At 33.3% G+C, this 23,778-nt stretch overlaps 2 protein-coding genes across 2 annotated transcripts; one reads left to right on the top strand and one right to left on the bottom strand.

Moving 5' to 3' along the window:
* Nucleotides 1–2,623: 2,623 nt before the first annotated feature.
* Nucleotides 2,624–7,976, top strand: LOC125821673 (importin subunit alpha-2-like). The gene is made up of 11 exons (XM_049501071.1): nucleotides 2,624–2,951; nucleotides 3,165–3,261; nucleotides 3,344–3,435; nucleotides 3,519–3,650; nucleotides 3,739–3,924; nucleotides 4,083–4,246; nucleotides 4,354–4,432; nucleotides 6,360–6,488; nucleotides 6,768–6,895; nucleotides 6,981–7,388; nucleotides 7,517–7,976. The coding sequence occupies exons 1-10, from the start codon at nucleotides 2,736–2,738 to the stop codon at nucleotides 7,345–7,347; spliced, it is 1,590 nt and encodes a 529-aa protein (XP_049357028.1). The 5' UTR covers nucleotides 2,624–2,735; the 3' UTR covers nucleotides 7,348–7,388; nucleotides 7,517–7,976.
* A 12,649-nt stretch (nucleotides 7,977–20,625) lies between these two features.
* On the bottom strand, nucleotides 20,626–22,522 carry LOC125821705 (agamous-like MADS-box protein AGL92). Its single transcript, XM_049501091.1, has 2 exons — nucleotides 22,036–22,522; nucleotides 20,626–20,708 (listed from the first exon to the last, which is right to left on the bottom strand). Exons 1-2 carry the CDS (start codon nucleotides 22,520–22,522, stop codon nucleotides 20,626–20,628), a joined length of 570 nt encoding a protein of 189 aa, XP_049357048.1.
* Nucleotides 22,523–23,778: the final 1,256 nt, after the last annotated feature.

Raw genomic sequence — 23,778 nt, 5'->3', positions numbered from 1 at the left:
GAGAAGAGCACAACGAAGAACGAAAGGTTTCCTGCTAGTTTGGTAAAGTTTTGTCGGAGATGACGATTTCATGATGGCGATGAAATGAGCAACGGAGGTGGCTCTGGTCTCTATTATTGTAGAGGAGAGAGATACGAAGGGTAATACACATGTATCTAGTTAAGAATTCATGTATCCGAGTTAAGATTATATGTGTTTTTGTGAAAAAAATTCAGATGCTAAAAAAAAAGAAGAATTTTAACAAAATTTACTTTTTTGGATTAATGATAATGACAGATAATCTACGGTCGTGATTTGTTCTTGAATTCTTGTGTTTCAATTACATTCCATATTTAGATACACACAATTAGATGTATCAGCTTACCATGTATCATAGATACATGTTTTTGGAGATAACCTATCAAACTGATATACCAAATTAATAGTAGATACATAATAGATGCATGAAATTAATACTAGATCATATAAATAGATACATATAATAAATATATATAATTAATACTAGATAATTCTATGATATATACGAATGCACTTGTGCACCCATGTATCATAGTCTACTTGTTCATATGGAATAAGAGATTAATATATCTCTATGATACGTCTGATTGTATTTGTGTCTATCTTATCAAAGTCCATCATTATTTTTGTATCTAAGAGGTTAGTACGTGTTTATGATACATATAAATGTATATGTGCAACCGTACACTCATACATCTAAGTGTTTAGTTTGTTGGATACATCATATATTGATAATAGATACATCAAATTAAAGAATTTATTATTTTAAGAGTAACAAAATGAAATTAATCAAATTACATAACCAAGAAATACATGATTTTATCTTTTATTAATACTATTAATGACTTTGTTATTTCAAAGCGTAATAAATGCAATTAATTAATCGTAGATACATGCTCCATAATTTCTGCCTTATATTAAGGGATTCGATTAATTTAAATTTTCATAATCAATTATCCATATTTTATGAAAATCCGCGATTACTCATTTAATTAAGAAATCAGTTACAACCATTGAATTCAAACTATCGAATACATATATCTGACAAGTAATGGTATATGTATCCCAAATGATGAAATATAACACAAAAAGTAATATTTGAAACTATCGTGAACCCTAGTAATTAGGACCTAAACTAGTGAGATTTATATAGTTTGCTCTTGAAGTATTAAGGTGAGAAAGCACAAAAAGATTAAGAAGGAAAAATGCCTTGAAAATTCGTTCAAAATGAACCCCAAATTAGATTATATGTTTAGCCATTCTCAATATCAATAATGTAACCCAATTAACCGCCCAAAGTCCGTCCAACAAAAATTAAACCTAGTATATACTTAGAAGCTAGGTTTTCTCTTGTGTTGCGTCATTCTCATCTCTCTTTCCTCTTCAAGCAAAGTTTCAAATCCTTTCACCACTAACAAGTGCTTCTCTCACCATTTTTGTGCAAAACTTGAAAGTTCCTCTTTCCCATTTCACGCTTCAAGGACGTTCATATAAAAAATACAGTCAAAGCTTTTCCATTTTTCAAAGTATAAGAAGTAAAATACGTTTTCTTTGTTAAAATTTTAGAGTATTGTTCATGTTTTAGGCAAATCTTGAATAGCACGTCATCTTTTACGCACTTTTTATTCCTATATTGTGAAAATTTCCGCATATCTAAATACTATATGCCTATGAGTCGTTATAGATGTTGGATATAATATTATATCAAGTGAAGACAACAAAATAAGTTTAATATAGAACTGTAGTTCTCAAAAGATATTTTCATGGTGTGCGTCTAATTCATTGAACATGTTTATTATCTTAATTTTCTTAAAGACCATGTATCCAGACTCTTTAAAAAATTAAATATCAAATGTGATTTAAGAGCTGGTTATTCTTTACGTTAAATATGCTTTTAAAATCATACATAACTCGTTTCCTCTATACTAAGATGACTACGTTAAAAATTATTTTTGAAAAATATTACAAATTTTAAAAATTTCATTAGTTATTTCTTCCCCCCATCCCGAGCCACCCCCTAGCCACTTTTTTTTTTTTTTTTTAAATATTTCAAAAATTTAAAATTTCCTTTTTACACCACCTCTACGTACCCTCAGCGCCCCCCATAAGATTTAAAAAAAATATTATTTTTTGAAAAATATTTCAAGATCGGAAGTCTGGTGGGATCATGCCCTAGTTCAGATGTCAGGGTTGGGTCCTAGATCGATTATCCGGGTTGATTTTAGGTCAAAAATTATTTTTCTAAAGAGTATTTTCTAGTCTCAAACAAAAAATAAAAGATATTTTCTGAAATTTATTTTTCATTCATCAACCAAACATTAAAAATATTTTCTATCACTAACCAAACATAAAAAAATAGGTTAGAAATGCACTTGTTTTCCTTCCTACCAAACCACCCTTATAATAGATGATAACTTGTACTCTGTGTCATAAAAATCAAAGAGCAGCGGTTTTGAGGGGTTGTATAATGACCCAAAAGCAGATGCAGAGAAAAGCTTGGGCTTAAGCCCAGAAAAGAGGGGAGACCCGGCCCATGAACAGAAGAAGACTAGAAGAGGAACTCTGTCCCAAAACCCTTGTCATTCACGGTCTCCTCTCTAAATATATTTGGTATATACTCTCTCTCTCTCTCGATTCAATTATCGTTGTAGGGTTTTCTGTAATTGCTTTTAGTATCTCATCTCGTTTTGCAGTTTTCCTTCTCTATACCAACCAACATGTCTCTGAGGCCAAGTGATAGGACCGAGGTTCGTAGGAACCGATACAAGGTTGCCGTCGATGCCGACGAAGGCCGCCGCCGGCGAGAGGACAATCTGGTTGAGATCCGTAAGAGTAAACGAGAAGAGAGTTTGCTCAAGAAGCGTCGTGAAGGCCTTCAAGCCCAACAACAACAGTTCCCTGCTAATCTTCAAACTTCCACCGTTGAAAAGAAGGTCAGTCTTTTTATAGTATAATCTGTCTAAAATAATGATATCTTATCAGGAGTAAAGTAAAGCTCCTTGATCATTTGTTAAAAAATGATTTTAATCAGAAATCCATCAGCTGTCTCATAGTTGGGATTTGATTTGGTTTTGGGTCGTTCTATGCTTTGTGCTCATTTGATTGTTAATCTGGTTTTCAAATGATAACTAATTCTTGCTTTACAGTTGGAAAGCCTTCCATCAATGGTTGCTGGTGTTTGGTCAAATGATAACAATATGCAGCTGGAGGCGACCACACAATTTCGTAAATTGCTCTCTATTGGTATGACTATGCCTGCTACAGCTTCTGTTCTGTTAATTTTATTCAATTTGCTTATAACTTACATGCAAACTTTGATCAACAGAAAGAAGTCCTCCTATTGAGGAAGTTATTCAATCTGGTGTTGTTCCTCGTTTTGTTGAGTTTCTAATGAGGGAAGATTTTCCGCAACTCCAGGTAGAGAGTGATGTGTGCCTTTAGCATTTTGTGGTTGTAGCTTCATTTACGCTTGATTTATACTTATGGTTTTGCGTTTGTAGTTTGAAGCTGCTTGGGCGCTCACAAACATTGCGTCTGGTACCTCGGAGAATACCAGAGTGGTGATTGACCATGGTGCTGTGCCAATTTTTGTAAAGCTTCTGGCTTCTCCAAGTGATGATGTTCGTGAGCAGGTATGTTGAAAAATTGGCAGACACCTATTCTGTATGGACTGAAGTTATGTTGATTAGTAGACTGATTGTATTTTCTTTCCAACTATAGGCTGTGTGGGCATTGGGAAATGTTGCTGGTGACTCTCCTAGGTGCCGTGATCTTGTTCTTAGTAATGGGGCGTTGATTCCATTGCTGTCTCAGTTGAATGAGCATGCCAAGCTTTCAATGCTGAGAAATGCCACATGGACCTTGTCAAACTTTTGTAGAGGCAAGCCACAACCTCCATTTGAGCAGGTTGGCTGTTGAAATTTTTTTATGCTTGCAGTTATTTGATTCAAAATATTGTGCTTTTCTTAATCATTCAAAATGCCTCATGTTGACGGCCATCTTATTTGGTAAAATGAAAGAACTTATTGGATGCTTTGCATGACTGATGACAATACATTTATCAGGTGAGACCAGCACTTTCAGCTCTTCAGCGGCTTGTTCATTCAAATGATGAAGAGGTTCTAACAGATGCATGCTGGGCACTTTCTTACCTTTCTGATGGTACAAATGACAAAATTCAAGCTGTCATTGAAGCGGGTGTTTGTCCACGGCTGGTTGAGCTCCTCATGTGAGTGGAGTGTTCTAATTTCCTCATTTGACCTACCTTTTTATTTTTATTTTTTTTATATATTGAATGTTTGATTGAATCTGATGTATATGTCAATTGATCCGCAGGCATCCGTCTCCTTCAGTACTCATCCCTGCCCTCCGTACAGTAGGAAATATTGTTACAGGAGATGACCTCCAGACTCAGGTATGTAGGGTTTAATGAGCTTTTAGAAGCTTTCAAGGTTGAATCCAAAGACTTGGCCAATGAAAAAAATAAAAAAATAAAATGATTGAAAGGTGGATGCATCTAAGGCATGATTTATTGAGAAGATATTTCAGCATTCCTAGAATCAGATCTAATTTGGTTGTTGTTGGTCCATTTCTCAATGTTACATCATTGTGCTTTGTTTCCTCCTGCACTTGGTCTGGTTCCTCTTTGCGTCTGAGCAATCTAGTACAAACTGCAATCATAGCTGTCATTTTTATTACCTACACAGCTGTTCTAAGCTTACAATTTTGTGGATAAGATAAATACATTTTTATTTATTGTAGTATGAATAGTCAGTAGCATACTGGTCTTATTCCCATTCTATATGCACGCCATTTTTTAGCTTCAAGAAATGGGCTAAAGCCACAATAGGGGACACGATTCATCAATTAGCAAACCTTACCCCTATCTTTGTGATGCAGTAAAGATATTAATTACTCTGTTCCAAATAATTTAATGACACTAAGGACAAAGAAATGGAAATTAATTGTTGGCATTTGGAACTGTTTAACTGATGTTTGTCCCACAAAATATAACCACCACTACAAGAACAGTGAAGAGGATACTGAAATGTTGTAAAATAGATTTGGGCTTGTATTGAATTTTTCTATTTTGTATTGAAGTGCCTTTTCTCAAGTCCTTTTTAAAGATAGTAATTACTGAACTCCCAAAACTAAAAAATAGTAATTATGGGAATTTTTTGCTGGCACTTGGTTGGTGTTTGCTACATTATTTTCAAGGCAATTTTAGTGTTCCTACTTTTTTTGGGGTTTGAATAAAGCATCTGGCTGGGCAGATTTTTTGGTACATTTTTAGTTTTTCACTAACTAACCCCTTTAATTTTTGACGACAGCAGGAGAATATCTTTTTTGATGTAAGTTGGTAATAGGCAATGGTGGATTCAAATTTTTCATTCAGTGGGTTCGAAAAATAAAAGTCTAAACGTGTGAATAGTAGTATATAGTTTATAGGTACAAAAAGTTAGTTTTGTTACAAGAGACTTTAGCACGTTTGGATTTTTTTCACGTTTGGATTTTCTTGGGTTTAAATAAAGAAAACGTGAAAGATTGGTCCTGAAACTAAATGAAAAGAAGCTAAAAAAAAGAACATGTTCACAATGGGATTCGAACCTGGGACGTGAGGGTCAATTTAAATGGAGATCTACCACTACACTACAACTTGCTTCTTGTTCATGAGGAGGTTCAAAATCAATATATCTACATAAATATTGAAAATTTACCTTATATAAACGGTGTAATTTTTTTGCTGAGGGGGTTTGGATGAACCCCTGGAACCCATGTAGGTCCGCCCCTGGTAATAAGAAATTGCAAGTTGTCTAGATTTAGTCTGAAATGCCCAGAGTTTGTGATTCACACTCTCGTTTGTGGCCTATACTTCTGTAAATTGTCAATAAGGTGCTGTGAAGGCATTATACGTTCATGAAAATCGTAAAATGCTCAACAAGTGTTTCCCAAGCTATGTGATTGTTTTGCAAAATATGAGTGAAGTTATGTGGTATTGTTTGAAACGAGAATTCAGTTTTGTTTAGCAGGGTAACTTTTTGCACATCCAGTTCTTTCATAACCCATGTTTTGAAGGGAAAGAATTTAATCACCCTTGTAGATTGCCAGTGTCTTCGGATTGGTTTGCTGGAGATCATGAATTATATGTCTTCCTTTACTGTCCTGTACAGCTTCTATAGTATCACCCATCCTTCAATTTGTGGATGAATGCATTGTGCAAAGACCACACCGGAAAATGAATTTTTTTCTTTCTTTTCTTTAAAGCTTCTGCTAAAATGTAACTGCGCTAGTCTTGCGTATTACTTTTTTATGGTTACTAATATCAACCATCTTCACAACAGTGCATTATTGAACATGGCGCCCTTGCTTGCCTGCTGAGCTTGTTATCTCACAGTCACAAAAAGAGCATCAAGAAAGAGGCCTGTTGGACTATATCAAATATTACTGCCGGGAACAAGGAACAGATACAGGTATAAATCCTCAAGATTTAAAGGACAGCTAAATATGGTTTATAGTCAGCTCTTGGATACATTGTTTGCATGTCTTCTAAGTTCTAGCATGTTATATAAATCTATGGGTGGTTAAATTGGTGAATATGATAATATAATAGTATGTGTAGTAGTTGGAAATAGAAATGGAAATTTTAAGTTGAGGTGTTTTGTCGTTTTTATTTTATTTTTGTGGACTTCTCATTTGAAGGAACCACACAGTATTTGCCATTTATCTAATATTTTTTAATTTTTGAGCAGGCTGTGGTCGAGGCTGGATTAATTAGTCCTCTGGTCAATTTGCTTCAAACTGCAGAGTTTGATATAAAAAAAGAGGCTGCCTGGGCTATTTCAAATGCTACTTCCGGTGGGAGTCATGAGCAGATCAAGTATGTACTTCCTTTGGGGGTAATCATCTATGTTTTTGCTGATATTCTTACTGAATTCAGTGTTTTATTGTGCTTTTGGCTACAGGTTTTTGGTGAGTCAAAACTGCATAAAGCCTCTGTGTGATTTGCTTGTGTGCCCTGACCCAAGGATCGTCACCGTCTGTCTAGAAGGATTAGAAAACATATTGAAGGTTGGGGAAGCAGAAAAAGCCAACACTGAAGGCATTAATTACTATGCTCAGCTGATTGATGATGCGGAGGGATTGGAAAAGATTGAAAACCTTCAGAGTCATGATAACAATGAAATATATGAGAAGGCTGTTAAAATACTGGAGACATACTGGTTGGAGGAGGAGGATGAAACAGTGCCAGCTGGTGATGGAGCACAAAATGAGTTCAATTTTGGCGGAAATGATATTCAACTTCCATCTGGTGGTTTCAAGTTTGGTTGAAAGTACTACTACACTCATCCTCCAAATTTCTCCCTTGACAGGTGGTTAGATTAACATTGCACTCGAAACATTTGATCAGATTCCTTAAATCTGCATGCTCTTTTTGGATTGAAAAACTTGAAGGCATTTTTGTTAATCGTTTGTTCATGTGAAGTGTTAACATGTGCAGGCTGTGTATGGTGGATGAGAATTGCAGTTTGAAAGATGACATGTTGGTACTGGTGTCATGTCAAGTCGAGTCAGATCACCTCCCCGAGTCTGGTCAGTCCGGGTCAAGAGTCAGTCGTGGTTGAGGAGGTGTGCCGAAAAGGGATGGTCGTAAATAAGACTGCGTGAAGAGTCTAAAAGGTAAAAGCAGTGGGCATGTTGGGAATTTGATACACGATTCCCGTGCATGCTTGTATTGTTTGGTGAAAAGTATGAAAGTTATTTTACTATTATCAGTGATTTAGCATCTCAAAGTGTGGAGTCCTTTTTCCAGTCAGCACATGAGATGTATCTGCAGTAGTCTGTCTGTCTGGAAAGATTGTCGTCTAGATTATAATATTGAGTTGGCGAGTGAAAGTGTATACTTTATGAGTCATTTCTTATTAAATATTGCTATTGAACACGTTTGAGCAAATTTTGATCATTCTTTTTGGTTCACCTGGTTGCAAGATTTAAGAAATTCGGGGTTTTCGTTTTGTTTCAGATTTTCGAAAAATTATAATTGAAAAAGCTTAAATCTGTGTGCATATTCTTTTTATTAGAAAAAAAAATTGATTCTTCTTAAATAACTTAGGTATAGGAGCTTGTGCCACCACATGCACAATATATGTGGAGTACTTTTTTAATTTTAAAATTATTCAATTTTTTTTATATGTTTTCATTATATTTTAAGTCGTCAATTGTTGTAACTAATAGTAGTACTTTTTAGTTTTTATGCCCTTTTTATAAATAATATATGTTACTTTCTTTGTAGCAAACAATATATAAAATTTTGAAACTTTATCAAATTCTTTTGTATGGTTTTTAAATTATCAATCATTGTTATTTATAGTACTTCTATATAATTTTCAGATAATATATCTTATTATTTCTATCTCAATTTATGTACTATAGATGAAATTTTAAGACTGATCAAAATTTTAAAATATCATCTAAAATATGTAGTAATGAGCAATATTGAAACCAATTATTGGAATCTTTTTAAATCTTAGTAATGAAATGTGGAACGACATAAATTTTACAAGTTAATTTTGACGGCATGAAATAATTAATTTTTGGACGAAAACTCAACGTTGTCTGGTCTCTCTTATAATGGAAGGAAGGTTAATTAGCATTATCAATAATTTAAGCAGCATATGTTTGATCTGAGAGAAGATCCAAAATAGTCCCTCATCTTTGGGTTAAGACTCAAAGTCATTCTTGAGTTTTCACGTGGAACACTAATTGTCCTTGATGTTTACAATATTGATGCACTTTTGGTCCTTCCTAAACTTTTGCCTATTTTTTAACATTAATTTCGTCCATAATTTTATGTAAGGAATGTCCCATTGTCTTTTTATATATTTAATATAAATAATAACTCTATGTGAGAGAAGGTGAGAAGAAGAACATCTTGTTCTGTTTAGTAGAAATATTACTGTAGCTAAACTAAGAAAATTTTAAAATATGACATTGCAAGAAAAGAAAAATTTGTACTATTGCACGTAAAATCGTCGTGATGAACCTCTTGACTTTACCTGCAATACGATTTTTACTAAACAAAATAAGGTATTTTTCTTCTCACAATCTCTCACACGGAGTCATTATTTCTACTAAATATATAAAATGACGATTAAACATTCCATACATAAATTATGGATAAAATCAATGTAAAAAAAATAGGCAAAATTTTGAAGGAGGACCAAAAGTGCACCAATATTGCAAACATAAGGGACTTTTAATGCACCATGTGAAAACTCAAGGATAACTTTGAGTCTCTTATAATGTTTAGTTATGATAATGCTAAGTCGCTAATGATACATTCTTGTATTGTGCTTTTTAATAATAAAGATGTGCGGTTCTTACAAAGATTCGAACGCTCAACTTAAGGGCCGAGAGAAAATATAACAATTGATCTAGTAATTTTTTTAATTTTTTTTTAACTAAAAATTTTGAGCACAAACAATTTAAAAGAAAGAAGAACAAAAATTTCATTTAGTTCAAATAACAAAATTACGAATTTTGTATGGTAAAAAATTAATCGGTATTTAAATCATAAATATTAAATATATAAATTTAAATAGATAACAATGGCTGATAATATTTTTATATGAAAAGGTGGAAGGGGGATTCTCGAACCAAAAACAAAGTTTGAGGGTATGTTTAGATCAAAAAGTGAAAGATTTTCGAATCATTTTCAATAGATTATGAGTGTTCTAGAGCCAAAAAAATCGGTTGGGGGTATCTTTAGACCAAAAGGTAAAATGAGAGTATTTATGAGCCTTTTTTCATAGATGAAGGGGTCCGTATGTATGAGCCTTTTTCCTTATTTTTAATATACTAAACTAAATATACATAAAAAATAATCTTAAGAAATTAATGCAAGTATAGCTAATACCAACATCACTAAGAGCCTGTTTGGCGGTTGGGAGCCTAAAAACACTTATATTGAGGAAAACACATTTTTCTTTTTGAAAAAATAGGTGTTTGGCAAACCTGTAGAACTACTTTTAAATAGAAGCATAAGTAGTTTTTCTGCTGTTGGTTAAATTTCATTTAATAATTTTATTTTCTATTTCTATATAATAAATTTTATATTTTATTTTACGTTTCTGTATTATTATTTTATTTATTATTTTACAAAATTAGAAAACAAAAAGAATGTAACAACGATATTTTTGTAAGATTAGAAGAAAAAAAAAAGAAGAAAAATAACAATTAAAGATTTCAACCCTTCAAAAAATGTATAATATTGATTTAAAATTTGAATATGAACATTTAAATTTAATAAAAATAAAAATTTGATTTAATTTTTTGTAATAGATGCTTAAACTAGTTTCTCTCTGTAAAATAATCTTAATATTAAAAGTTCATTGATACTTGCCTTTAATCGTAATTTAACTCTCAAAAGCACTTTTTGAAAAATATTCGCCAAATACAATTTGCTTATAAGAAACACTTTTCAAATGAATTAGCTAAACATAAATTGTTTTTTCCAAAGCACTTTTTCGAAAAGGTGTTTTAAAAAAGTGCTTATTAAAATAAACACTTTTTTTTACAGCAATACCAAACATGCTGTAATATCAGTATTACTAATACATCATATACTATATTAATTATACACCTTACCAAACGATTATTGAGCAATTTCATCAAAGATGCATATCTACTATCTCATTAGTGATGTTTATTAGTTTAACTAGATGAGGCCTACCCGTGCTAAAAAATATTAAGGCGTACATTTGCATTAAAAAAAATTCTATCAAAGATTAATGGTTTGCGAGAACTTGCACATGCTTTGCACATTTTTGGTAAAATTAGAACATAGGGATACATGTGTATATCATATTCTTTTGGAAAAACTAAAGAATATGGCAAACATCAATATACATTTAAAATAAATAGTTACAGTTTATTTTTTGTTATGTTATATGGATATATTTTTTTGAATATCAAATTAGGACTCGGGATCCTTTTTATTGAAAGTGAACACAGATTTCATGGACTCCCAACAAGTCCATGATAGAATAAAAGTAAATTAATTTATTTACATTTGCACTTTGGCCCACCTAATTTGAATACCTCTAAATTCTCTCTGCTTTCCTTTTATGTTTGGCTATTGTGGTTGTTGCTTATTCTCACTCTTATTGTTGGTAGCTGACTCTTGTCCATATTCAGTATTATTGTCTTTTCCATGCTTCGTAGCTGAATGAAACTGTGAAATTGTTGTATGCCTTGTTGATCGATTGCTATATTTGCTATGAAATCCGCTAGTTGGTTAGCTTCCCTGAAAATATGAATTATTTGGAAACTTACTTGACTAGCAATTTCTTTGATTTCTTCAATCATCTCCCAAGGTATTTTCCATTCCCCTCTGATCGTTTTCATCATTTCCATTCTAATGCATGTATAATATCCTCGGCCAACACAGTATTTAAGCCCCGCTATGATGAGTTCTGCCTCCATGTTTGTCATTACTCCTAATCCTTGTGCCTCCGCATACATGAGATCTCCATCATGATTTCTCCTAATCCTTTTGCTTGCCCCATCTGTGTTACATGTTATCCAATTCTCCTCCACCTCACAATTTGATAAAATAATATGGGTTTGTACTCTCTTATCATTTCATTAAGCTGGTGGGGAAATTGTGATCTTACAAGCTGGTACATAGTCAGTTGACATTGATATATGAGATCATTTTTCCATGTCTTATAGCATTCCTCATCTTCCATAATTCCCATATAATAATGGCAGGAAATGCCTTCATTATCAGCTTCACCTTTGAGTTCCCATGATAGCTCCACCACTTTTGAAGGAGTTGATAAAGATGAACTCCTTCAATGTTGATACCTGCACATGAAGCAAACTGCCTCCATAGTTTTTGGGCTATGGGGGCAGTTAGGAATAAATATGTCATGGCTTTCATTGTTCCTTGCTCACAACAAAAACATCTTGATACAATTTGTATCCTCATCTTTTTCAGATTTTCATCAGTTGCAATCCTTTTCTTCCATACCCTCCAAACAAACAAGGAAATCTTAAAAGGTAACCCTTTCGCCCATATATTCTTCAACCAGTCAACCTCCTCCTTTCTTTTTCTTAAAATTTGATATGCTGATTTCACCGTAAACTCCACTTTATAGTTTCCTGTCCACCATGACTTATCTATATATCCTGTCATGATTCCACCTAGGTTTGATATTATCGGCTATGTGCATAGCCATCTCATTTGAAATATGGAGTTGTAACTTCTCTACATCCCATGATCCATTAATACTGATGAAGTTTTTCACCTCTATCTCTTCCCCTCTTCAGTGAAATATAATGCAGTCCAATTGTCAAACAAAAAATTTGAGTTTCCAGCATGTACTTGCCAATAAATTTCATATTCTACTTCCTCCCTAATGTCCAACATTCTTCTCCATCTATGTGAAGTTCCATTACTACTCACAATAGTAGGATGAAACTTCTTACAATATTTATTCCCCATGAAACTGGCCCATAGAGAGGAGATAGTCCACCATATCTTGGCAATAAGAGCTTTAGAGACGTCATGCATGTAATGATCTTAATCCAAGTCCCCCTTCATTCCTTGGGTAGCACATCTCTTCCCACGCAACCCAGTGTTTACCTTTTATTCCTCCAACATTTCCCCAATAAAATTTTGCAAAAAATTGATGAATTTGCTCAATGACTTTTTTTGGGGGATTCATAGCTGATAAGAGGTAGAAAGGCATCGATTCTAAAACATGATTGATGAGAATGAACTTTCCTCCAAAAGAAAGCAATTTGTTATGCCATGAAAGTACTCTTCTCGTCACTTTTCTGATAAGCTCTTCAAAATGAGTACTGCTCTTCCTCCCATAAAACACTGGGCACCCCAAATATATAAACGGAAAATTCCCTTGTTTGATCCCTGTCAATTTTCTCTATCGGATAGCTACTATCAAAGGTGTTTTATCATGTAGATAGAAAAAAGCTCTTCGATTTATTGATCATTTACCCGACACCTTCTCATAGTCAGTTAGAACCTTCATCATCTTAATAATAGAGCCCTTGTCACTAGATCCAAAAAGAATAGTATCATCCGCATATGATAAATGATTGATTTCTGGACTCCACTTTGGTAAGCCATAACCCTTGTATTGAGGATCTGTGTGCAACTTATTTAAACCTCTTGACAATACTTCGGCTTCTATTATTGTAACATCTCGCAATTTGAACTAGCTAGGAAGAAGCTTATAATTGGAAATAGTCATTTTTTTGAAAGAATTAAAATCTGGAAATTTAGTTAAGTTAGGAAAAGTGAGTTTGTGGTCAACTTGAAACAACCATAGCTCCTAGCTCGAGATGAGTTAGGTGTAGTTCCAGATATGGTTGAAAAGCACTTGGAATGATCTTTCCAACGCCGCTAAGTTTGCACGATTCCGAGTTCGTATGTGTAAGTTATGTCTTTTGGAAGTTGGGCAGTTGGAATAAGGAAAGTTCAATCCGAATTTTGGTCTTTTCCTTACCCTTTTATTTTAATTCGGTTTTGGTGATTAATTAGGGGTCTAAGCTGAGTTAGATCAGTTTACACTTTTACCAAAAGAGTTAGGGTTTTGAGAGAAGAGAAAAGAAGAGGAGAAAAGAGGAGAAAGGAGAAGAACGTTCAAGATCCGTCAAGATCGTCGTGATTTGCTTGTGGATTTCATCGGGGGTGATCCCTACAAGGTATGTGAGATCACATGACATAGCGTTGGGTTAATTCGCCCACGCGCTAATCATGATTTATTTCAGCGAATTTAAGTTCTTGAAAGCTTAGAAATTGAGTTCTTGAATGGGTTTGTTGAAGTTTCATTAGATTCTTGTTTCGTTGAATTCGTTGAGGAGTTGTTTGATCCTAATATGTGATTTTAGGTTCGATTTTGAGTAGAATCTGATGTACTTTGAACATTTAATCGATTCTAAGTGTTTGAAAAAAACCGATGGAGTTTAGAGATGAAAAACGAAGAAGAAATTTCGTTAAACGAAATCTAGCAGTGGTGGCACATCGCGGAGCTGGTTCCCAGAATTTGGGAATTTTCGTTTCGCGTCGCGGAGCCGTCACGGAGACTTCTGCCTCAAAATTCATTTTTGAAACTAAATTTTAAAAGCTTCTCCACGTCGTGGACCCACCCTCCAATATTGATTTTCGGTCTTTTCTCATGTTTAACTATCTAAAATCATTCCTAAACATCATGAGATCTTTCCAATCACAAATCACAATCCTTGAATCCATAATTCAATTCAAGGACCAGTTAAGAGTCAAGTCAAGAACAGTTAAGATCAAAGTCAAGAGTCAAGTTAAGGGAAATCCTTCAAAGTTTTCAAAAGTCTTTTATAAATGTTTTAACTTTGTTTTAAGACTTAAAGTTCAAGTTGAGTAAAGAGTAAAGTTTGAAGTTCATATCTTCAAAAGTATATGGGGACTATGTATTCCCAAAGGGTTTAAAATGTTTTCACATTTAAATAAGAAAGGAAAACCTTGAATTCCAAAGAGCCTTTGAGCTAGTTTTCAGAAAAGAGTAAATGCTTTCATAATTAAGCAAGAGGGGAAACTATGATTTTCAAGATAGCCTTTGAGCTAAGTTTTGAGCAATTATCTCAAATCACAGAAAGAAGTATGTTTTAAACATAAAGAGCTAGTATATTTTGGGAGTAGTATTGAGTACCGATATGGGGACGAGGTTAAGTTCAGATAACTCACGTTTCCATAAACCATGTATCCATCATGGGTAGAAAAGGGTCATACTTTTTAGATGAATCCTTTTCGCATAGACTAGTGGATCCACTTAGTAGTTCAGATCCTATACCTTTGGCCGGGTATAGGATGTGCTGGCAGCGTGAGGTAGATCGCTGTATTATCACTATAGCTCTTAAGTGATGGTTGTCGGTTATAGAAACTCCCACAACAGTAATTGCATGGTTCCTCAAGGGGTTCTGGTTAGTATGAATGGGGGTATGGAGCTTCATTCATGCATTGCACAAGTAGACTTTGAGAGGGAGAATGGCTTGTCTTTTATGATATTATGATTATGAGTTGACATCATGTTTTAAACAATTTCCTTTTTCTTTATATTGCACTTGTTTTAAACTGCTTTATAATGAAATGAGTTCAGTTAAGTATTCATGAGTTGAGAAGAGCCAAGGTAAGTGTTTCTTTCAGAATCTTTTCAAGCCTATGTTGTATTTAGCATTCCAACTCGCATACTCGTACATTCAATGTACTGATGCCAGTTGGCCTGCATCGTCTTATGATGCAGACACAGGTAACCAAGATCAGCATCCAGTGCACCGTTGATCCAGTGAGCAGTTCAGAGTCAGTTGGTGAGCCTCCTTGCATTCCAGAGGACTCATTTTCATTATTTTCAGTTTTATTTTCAATTGTTAGGATGATCGGGGGTCTTGTCTCGACATCCATCTCAGTTATTAGAGGCTTCATAGATAGACTGTTAGCAGTCAGTTGTCTTTACATTGTCATTTATTATGTACTATGAATTGAGTTGCCATTTTGGCAAAGTTGAATGTTTTATCTTTAAAAACGTTCTAAGTTATCTTTTAAAAAGTTGAGTAAGTGCATTTTAATCCTTGTATTAATGCTTTAAGTCTTCCGCTGAGTTAAGTAAGCCAGATCAAGGGTTCGCTTGGGGCCAACAATGGTCTTTGAGTGCCAGTCCCGCCCAGGGTGTAGGCTCGGGGCGTGACAATTATGAATAAGGTCGGGGATAATGGATCTCCTTGCTTCAAACCCCTCTATGATTTGAAAAATCCATGTGATTGACCATTAATTAGTACCGAGTACCAATTGTTTGAGATCAATCTCCAAATCATATCAATTATCACTTCTAAGAGATCAAAGGCTTTTAAAACCTTTGTTAAAAAAATCCATGACACCCTGTCGTAAGCCTTTTCCATGTATAGCTTCACCACCACATTCGTGTTCTTGTTTCTCAAGTTAATATCCCTTATTATTTCTTGAGCCAACAAAACTTTTTCTGCAATCCTTCTTCCTCTCACAAAACCCCCTTGAGTATTGGAGATGATTTTAGGTAAAACTTGTGCCATTCTCTCATGAACCACTCTTGATATGATCTTATTAGTGAAAGAACTTAAACTAATTGGCCTCATGTTTGAGAATATCTTAACTCTTTCCTTTTTGGGGAGAAGTAGATTAGTGTGAGTAATGAATTTGGGTAATTCATATCCACAAAAGAAAGCCCTAACCATCTTGGTCACGTCCTCCCCAACTATATCCCAACTAATTAACTTGAAAAAACTTTCTAGAAAATCCATGTGGCCCGCATGCACTATCCCCATTCATATAAAAAACAACTCCCTTTACTTCCTCCTCGCTAGGCAGCCTCATCATTTCCTCATTCTGCTCTACAGTGATCAAATGTAGGATGTGATGAAGCATTGTGAAATCGTGATTCACTCCCTCCTCTTTGAATTGATTATAAAAGAAATCTACTGACTCTTTGCTGATTTGTTGATTATTCTGAATAACCATCCCTCGTGAATTCGTGATTTCTGCTAAGTGCAACTTCTTTCTTCTTCCCTTTAATAAGAATGGAAGAACTTAGTGTTATTATCTCCTTCTACAAACCACTTCATACCCTCTTTTTGTTTCCAATATTCCTCATCAACTTCCAAGTATTTTTTCAGCTCTGCCTCTATTTTATTCAATTTTGCCCTATTTTCAATTGACGGGTCAATCTCCAGCTGCACCTCCCTTGCTTTTATAATGTCTTCAATGGTGACAATTTGTTGAAAAATGTTTCCAAATGTACTTTTGCTCCAGCTTGTCAAAGCTTTCTTCACTCTCTTTAATTTAGCCTGAAACTCCATGAAAGGATTACCTGCGAAATCCACTTTCCAGTTTTGTCGTACAATTTTTTTAAACTCTACATGTTTGGTCCAAAAATTTAAAAACTTGAAAGGTCGAATGACCGGTTCTTCTGAGGAATTATATATCATGTGAAGTGGCGCATGATCTGAACCTTGTCTTATAAGGTGGTGTATTTTCGATGAAGGGAAAATGGTTATGAAAGCTTGGTTGACCAATATTCTATCCAAGCGTTTGAAAATACTATCCTCTACGATTCTCCCATTCCACCAAGTGTATCTACTTCCTGTGAATTTGACTTCCTCCAGTGCACAATTATTAATACAGATCGCAAAATCAATTGCTTCACCTTGCATAAATGCTAGGCCACCCAACTTCTCTTCCTCATTTATGATCACATTGAAATCTCCTCCTATAATCAATGGGTCTTCAATTTCCTCTGTCAAATGGTTCAAGTCCTCCCATAACTCTAGTCTCTCCAAAGTATTACATCTAGCCTACACCGACGTAATGAAGAGAGATTTCCCGTCCTTGCAGAACTTCATTGACAATTGTTGAGTTGAATCTAAGATTACACTGCCAACCCAATCTTCCCTCTAGGATATCTAGATCTTGGCTGAAGTATTTACTAAAGCATGATTCATTCCCAACTTTCTTTTAAATTGATCTAGCACAGATGGTTCTTGAAAAGGTTCCATTAATGCTATGAATGAATAGTGATGTCTCATGTTTAGATTCATTAATCTCTCAAAAGATTTTTGAGTGTTAACGGATCTAATGTTCCAAAATATAATTTTTTTTCAATCATTGATCACTTGTAGTGATTTTAACCTTTTTACTCCTTGTTTGGACTTGAAAGAGGAATTGTCAATTTTCCTCTTTTTGTACCATTCTTCAAACTATCCATATGTCTGGGAGATAAATCCCCCGCTTTACTAATCTGCTGAATATTGTACTCCATGTTCTCATCTTTCTCCAATTCTCTTCTTTCTTGAATCTGATCTTCCCTTTCCTCCATTAAGTCGGGAGCTTTTTTAAGTGACTCATCTTTGTCTTGCATATCTTCCTCCTTATTCTTCCTCATGGCCTTTTCCTTGCTTATGTCGTTTCCCTTCTGATTAGTACTTCTTGTTGAGTTGGGAGTGTCCTCCACGACAGTTTCATTCTCCTCACTGGAAATTTCTATCGAATTTTCCCCCCTCCCAGCTATTGATGATTGGCTCTCTGTTTGTCTGTCCTTTTGTCCGCTGCTTGATGAAGCTGATTGATTTATGTCCCTCTTTTTGTCTACCTTATTCTCATCGATCATTTTGTCTTTCTCTTCTCCTTGATGACCTTTCTCATCGGTTGTCTCCTTCTTCTCCTCCTCCTCCTCCAAAGCATCAAACTTATTTTCTATAATTACTCCCACCTTATTCCAGACTTTTTCTTGCTGATAATTGTTTCTCCTGCTGCCCCACTTCTTATATCTATGTTCTTTGAATTCCTCATTGTGTCCTGCTTTCGGGTGTTCCCCTTCACCTCCCTTTTTCTCCATTGTATTTTCCTCATCCTTCTACACTTTTCCCTCTCCGTTTACCTTGTCTCTGTCTCCCTCATCCTTATTATCATTCCTTGGGTGCAATTTCGGATGTTCAACATAGCATTGTTGACTTGTAAAGGCTTTCCTACTGCCGATGCTAAAGAGAACACTACTTCCCTCCCAAAAAAATTAGGAGGAAGAAATGGGAAGGATATCTACGCAATAGCAGTCGTCGTTTCCTCCTCTGGATCAAAGAGAAGATCCCTTTTCAATGTCCTCATTGGGTAAGACCAGTTCCTATGAGTGATGTAAAAAATCGGCTTTGATAGGAGATTTACATAATCTTCCAGTTGGCTAGCCCTAATCAAAACATGTCTATTGTTGAGTAAACCAATGTTACATTCCCCCTTCAACTCACATTGCTTGGGTATTATTTTCCGCAATTCATGAATATGTGGCCAGCCGTAAGAGAATTTCCCAATCACTGCATATCGTAGATTCTCATTCACGATCATCTGATCTATTTCCTCCTGTTCCCATATGATCCGTGGTTGTCCATGCAGATATGAAATTGGTTTAAAAGGTATAGGTTTGATATTTGTGACAATAAATAGCAAAGTTAATTATATATAAATAAATAGGAAGTTATTAAATATTAAATAGAAAAATTATTATTACACACATAATTAATTATGTCTAGGCACATTTTATGTGATTGGTCTCCATATTTACCCTCATTAATACATTCTCTTTCATCAATATCCCTTTATCACAAATTTTCTATATTTCCCCTACAAATTCCAACCAATGTAAGATTCTTTTACATAACTCTAGGATCAATTTTTGTGATTTGAATTCATCATCTTCTCCGGTGACCTTTCATTTCTCCGATGGTTGTTTAGAGCTTTTGTCTTTTTTTATTTTATTTTGTCTTTGCTGTCTTGGTATGTTTGGTTCTTCTTCTTCTTTTAGTTGATTTGGGCTTAAACCAAGTCTGTATCATTTCCTTTTGTTTAATAAAATGGACCATTGGCCCTGTCTTTGAGGGAAAAAAATATTTTCTAATTGAATTTTTTCCTCGTTTTTATGAAAATTATATTTGTATACATCTATATTTTCATCTATTTTTATAAGGTTTCAATTGAAGACTTATTTGTTTCTCCATTATAATGGCTATAGTTATAAAAAAAATACAAGAAGAACACGAGCAAAAAGAGATTGAGGTTTGTGTGATTGTCTAATTTGTATATAGTAGAATACTTATATACATAGATATTTGTATTGTAATAGTAACACAAATTGAAATGGTGATTCGTGAATACAAGTATATATGGATACATAAGTAATCTATCCAATTTGAAAGGTTGATTAGGCCATACAAGTATAGTTGGATACAATAGTACTATATTTTATAAACAGATACCCGAGTTAACACCAAACCTCAACTATTACAAGAAAAATTTGACCAAAAAGAGATTGACGTTGTTGGCTTTTTCAATTTTTTATACAGTCGCATACCTACACACTTTGATACCTACACATTCTATTATTTTTCATTTTTCTTGTTTTTGGCTTGTCCAATGTATCCATTTTTTGTTTAACAACAATGTATTCATATGTATGCTATGTTGGTGTATCCATTTTTGTTTAACAATAGTGTATCCATTTTTCAAATTCTCGTGTTCATATACTAAATTGTTATACTTTACCTTGTTTATTATATTAATACATTAAGTTTTTATAAATACTGGTATCCTTGATATATTAATACTTTAAGTTTTATAAATAAATATACCAATTTGAATCCAAAATATTCATATGCTAACTAAACAATTAACACATTTTCCTTATTTAGTTCATTGTAATTAAAACTGTATCAGTGTATAAATAGAAAAATAAAAATCATATACAAAACTACAGCTAGAAAAAGACATAAATTGTAGTTAATTTTTATAAATAACATACTTATAGCTATTGAACATTAATAACCCTATAAATGTAGTATTTTTGTAAGTTATTACTCTTTTCCTTTTTTATTAATTACTTTTTTAACTCTATTTTATACTAATTAATTATTAAGATTCTCTAATAATTATACGTTTTTCATCTCTAACTCTCATCCACTTTATCTCTAATCTAATCGGAAAAATCATTCATTTGAATTTATATCACAATTCTCTTCGTTTTCTCCGGCGAAGAACAACTAACCCATCACCACCACAAATCCAGCTGCACAACGCCATTCCTTCTTCTTTTCTGATAAACCATTAATCACCAAACACCCACCTAAACCTCCACAAAACAACCACTCAAAATCCAAATCAGTCACCAACAAACATCAAACTAGACCCCCTTACTTTATTCCTTTGCGATTTCATTATTTTGATTTATTTTGTAGGTGTGTGGGTGAACTCAAAGCTTCAGCCATGATTCCGATAAAGTTCCAATGAGCTCCACATGACTTTCAGATCTACCAACAAACAACCACAACAAACAACACTGGTACTAGATTTACGTCTCTGTGAATCTTTGAGGTCGTGATGAAAAATAAAAAATTGTGATGAAGAATAAAGAAGGAAGAAGAAGAGGGAAAGGGAAGGAAAATTTTGATTTTTAATTCCTTTTTTAACTTTAATTTTTCTGATGGGCTATTTTTTTTTATTTTTTTTACCACGTCTGTTTTAGAGAGTAAATACTACTACTCCAATTAACACTACCACAAGGGTTCAATTGACGATGCCTCAAATCCAAATTTCTCAACATTTTTTTTTTTTAAATTTTATGCAATGCTACCATTTTTTTTTACATAAGCATATGTTAAATCATATGATTAAAACAACACAATGAGTCATATGATTTACTTATATAATTTTAAAAGAAATACTACTACTCCAATAAACACTACCACAAGGGTTCAATTGACAATGCCTCAAATCTAAATCCCTCAACAAAAAAGTAAATTAATTTTACGCAATGCTACCATTTTTTTACATAAGCATATATTAAAACATATGGTTAAAACAATACAATGAGTCATATGATTTAAATAATACAACAAGTCATCTAAAAGCAATTTTTTTACCAGCACTTTGCCTGATAAAGTTCAACTTGAACAAAAAACATTTATCGACATAAATTTGATTTCACCCTTATAAGTTATTTGGTTTAATGAAGCTTTCATTTCTAAGAAGGTATGTATTATTTTCTTGCATAAGTATTTACTAAAAATATTAAAAAGATCATTACTCTATAGATCAAAATGTCTCAAATAATAGTTGTATCAAATAAAATCAAACTTAAGTTAATCTAGTTATGAGAGGAGGGAGGGAATATATATTACTGAAATTGAAATTCAACATGCCAAGTCTTACACATATAATAATATTGATTAAACAACAATAAAATAAATTAAGCTAGTAAAATAGATGACTTCAATACATCAAAAAAACAAACAACATGATAAAAAGAAAAGATAAACAATATGAAATATAAAGGTAAAATACATTAAATAAATATGAAAGTAACATTGACTCAACAACAAAAATATAAAATACTTAAACATAATTATTTTTTGGGATGCTATCATTCTTCTCTTCAATATTGTTGTCATTACCTTTTATTGGTTGATCTTCTTCTTGCAGTTGTTTCTTACGTTCATCAACTTTAGTCTTCTTAAGAGCAATTAGCTTTATCATACCTTTAAGTTCTCTAGCATCGAGTTCCAAATAGCTTTTTCCATCAATAACTTCATTAAACAACAACTCCATTTCTTTCTCCTCATTCTCCTGTTCCATTATTCTTATGTTTTCTTCTTGAGCCTTCTTCTTTTTTTCAAGATTGGTTTCATGTGTAACAAGATTATCATTCCTTGTGTCCCAACGAAAACTTAAATAATTCTGAAATCTTTCCTTAGCTTGACTTGCTGTTGGCCATAAAATATCTTCGCCTGGAGTGTAAATAACTATCCCAGGTTGTACATCACACAAAGTTGACAATTCTTGTGCTTTCTCCATTAAACTTGCTATTTTTTCATAAAGGGTTTTTTTTGTATTACCACCACTTGATTCTGTATTGTTCTCAAGGCACTCCTTATTAGACATATTTTGTTATACTTGATAAAGAGGAGAACTCTTTATTTGGGAGAGAAGAGACTACAATTGAGCAAGTTAAGTGAAGAATATAAATTCATATATATAGGCCTAAGAATATTTTTATTGACATATAATTAAGTAAAATATTTATGTATATTCTTAAAATACTAAAAAAATCATTTATAGTTTTGAAAAACATAATACATGAATCAGATTTTGTTCCAAGAGAATTCTTCATGTATTTTATTAAAATGTTAAAATTTCAGTTGTGATTTTGGAAAGTGTAACTAATGAAGCAGATTTGATTCCAAGTGAATTCTTTATATATTTTATTTAAATGCTTATAATTTAATTGTGATTTTGGAAAACATATTTCATGAAGCAGATTTGGTTTCCAAGTGGGCTCTTCATGTATGTTTTAAGGAAAAATTACCTAACTACACACCATTTATTATCATATTTTCTTATTTTTCTTACCATTTCAAAAAACATCAAAAATCCCCTCTTTTTCTCCCATCATACCCTTTTCCGGATACATTAATTTGAAATCTCATATCCATGATTTTCTTTCCTTTTTTCAAGCCACAAATCTCTCTATAGTTACCAACATTAATCCATTTTTGAATTTCAAATCTTTTCTCTTTCCAATTAATGATTTTAAGTTATTCAAGAGGTAGATTTCTTTCCATCACTTCAATTTTCAATTTCTTTTAATTTTTTTTTTTAGTTTTTTCATCTTAAAAAATTATTGAATTTGTTACTCGCGGTCTCTTTATTGGAAGAGGGGTGTAAAATGTTGCTAATGCAGAAACTTCATCTTGTAGTGCATTTGGAATTGTTCCGGGAATTTCTAATGGCGGTCTTGATATACTTCAATTCATTGGTCGATCTTTCAGTATTGGGCTTACCCAATTAGTCCGAGAAGGATACATCTTCGTTGCTTTCCGTTGATTAGATTGTTGATTTTTTTTTCCAATTTTTTGGTTGTTTATCTTTTCTGATACATATAGGTTCAGATTTTTAATGTATCTAGTTGATTTTGTTTCTTAAACTAATGTATACTACCTTCGTTTCAATATTATGATACGTTACAATTTATCATGCACACTGTATCGTGTTCAAATATTAGTTTTGATACATAACCTTAATTAGTATTGATACTTGATACAAAAATTCTACCAAATGTATCATTTATCATGTATCAACCTTTTCATCTACAAATTTCTACTACATATGAATTTTGCTCTCAAGCAAAACAAGTTACA

The sequence above is a fragment of the Solanum verrucosum genome, unplaced genomic scaffold (assembly GCF_900185275.1).
Source record: "Solanum verrucosum unplaced genomic scaffold, falcon-dt-bn FXZP01000213.1, whole genome shotgun sequence".
Lineage (NCBI taxonomy): Eukaryota > Viridiplantae > Streptophyta > Magnoliopsida > Solanales > Solanaceae > Solanum > Solanum verrucosum.
This window is presented reverse-complemented; position numbering and strand designations above follow the sequence as displayed.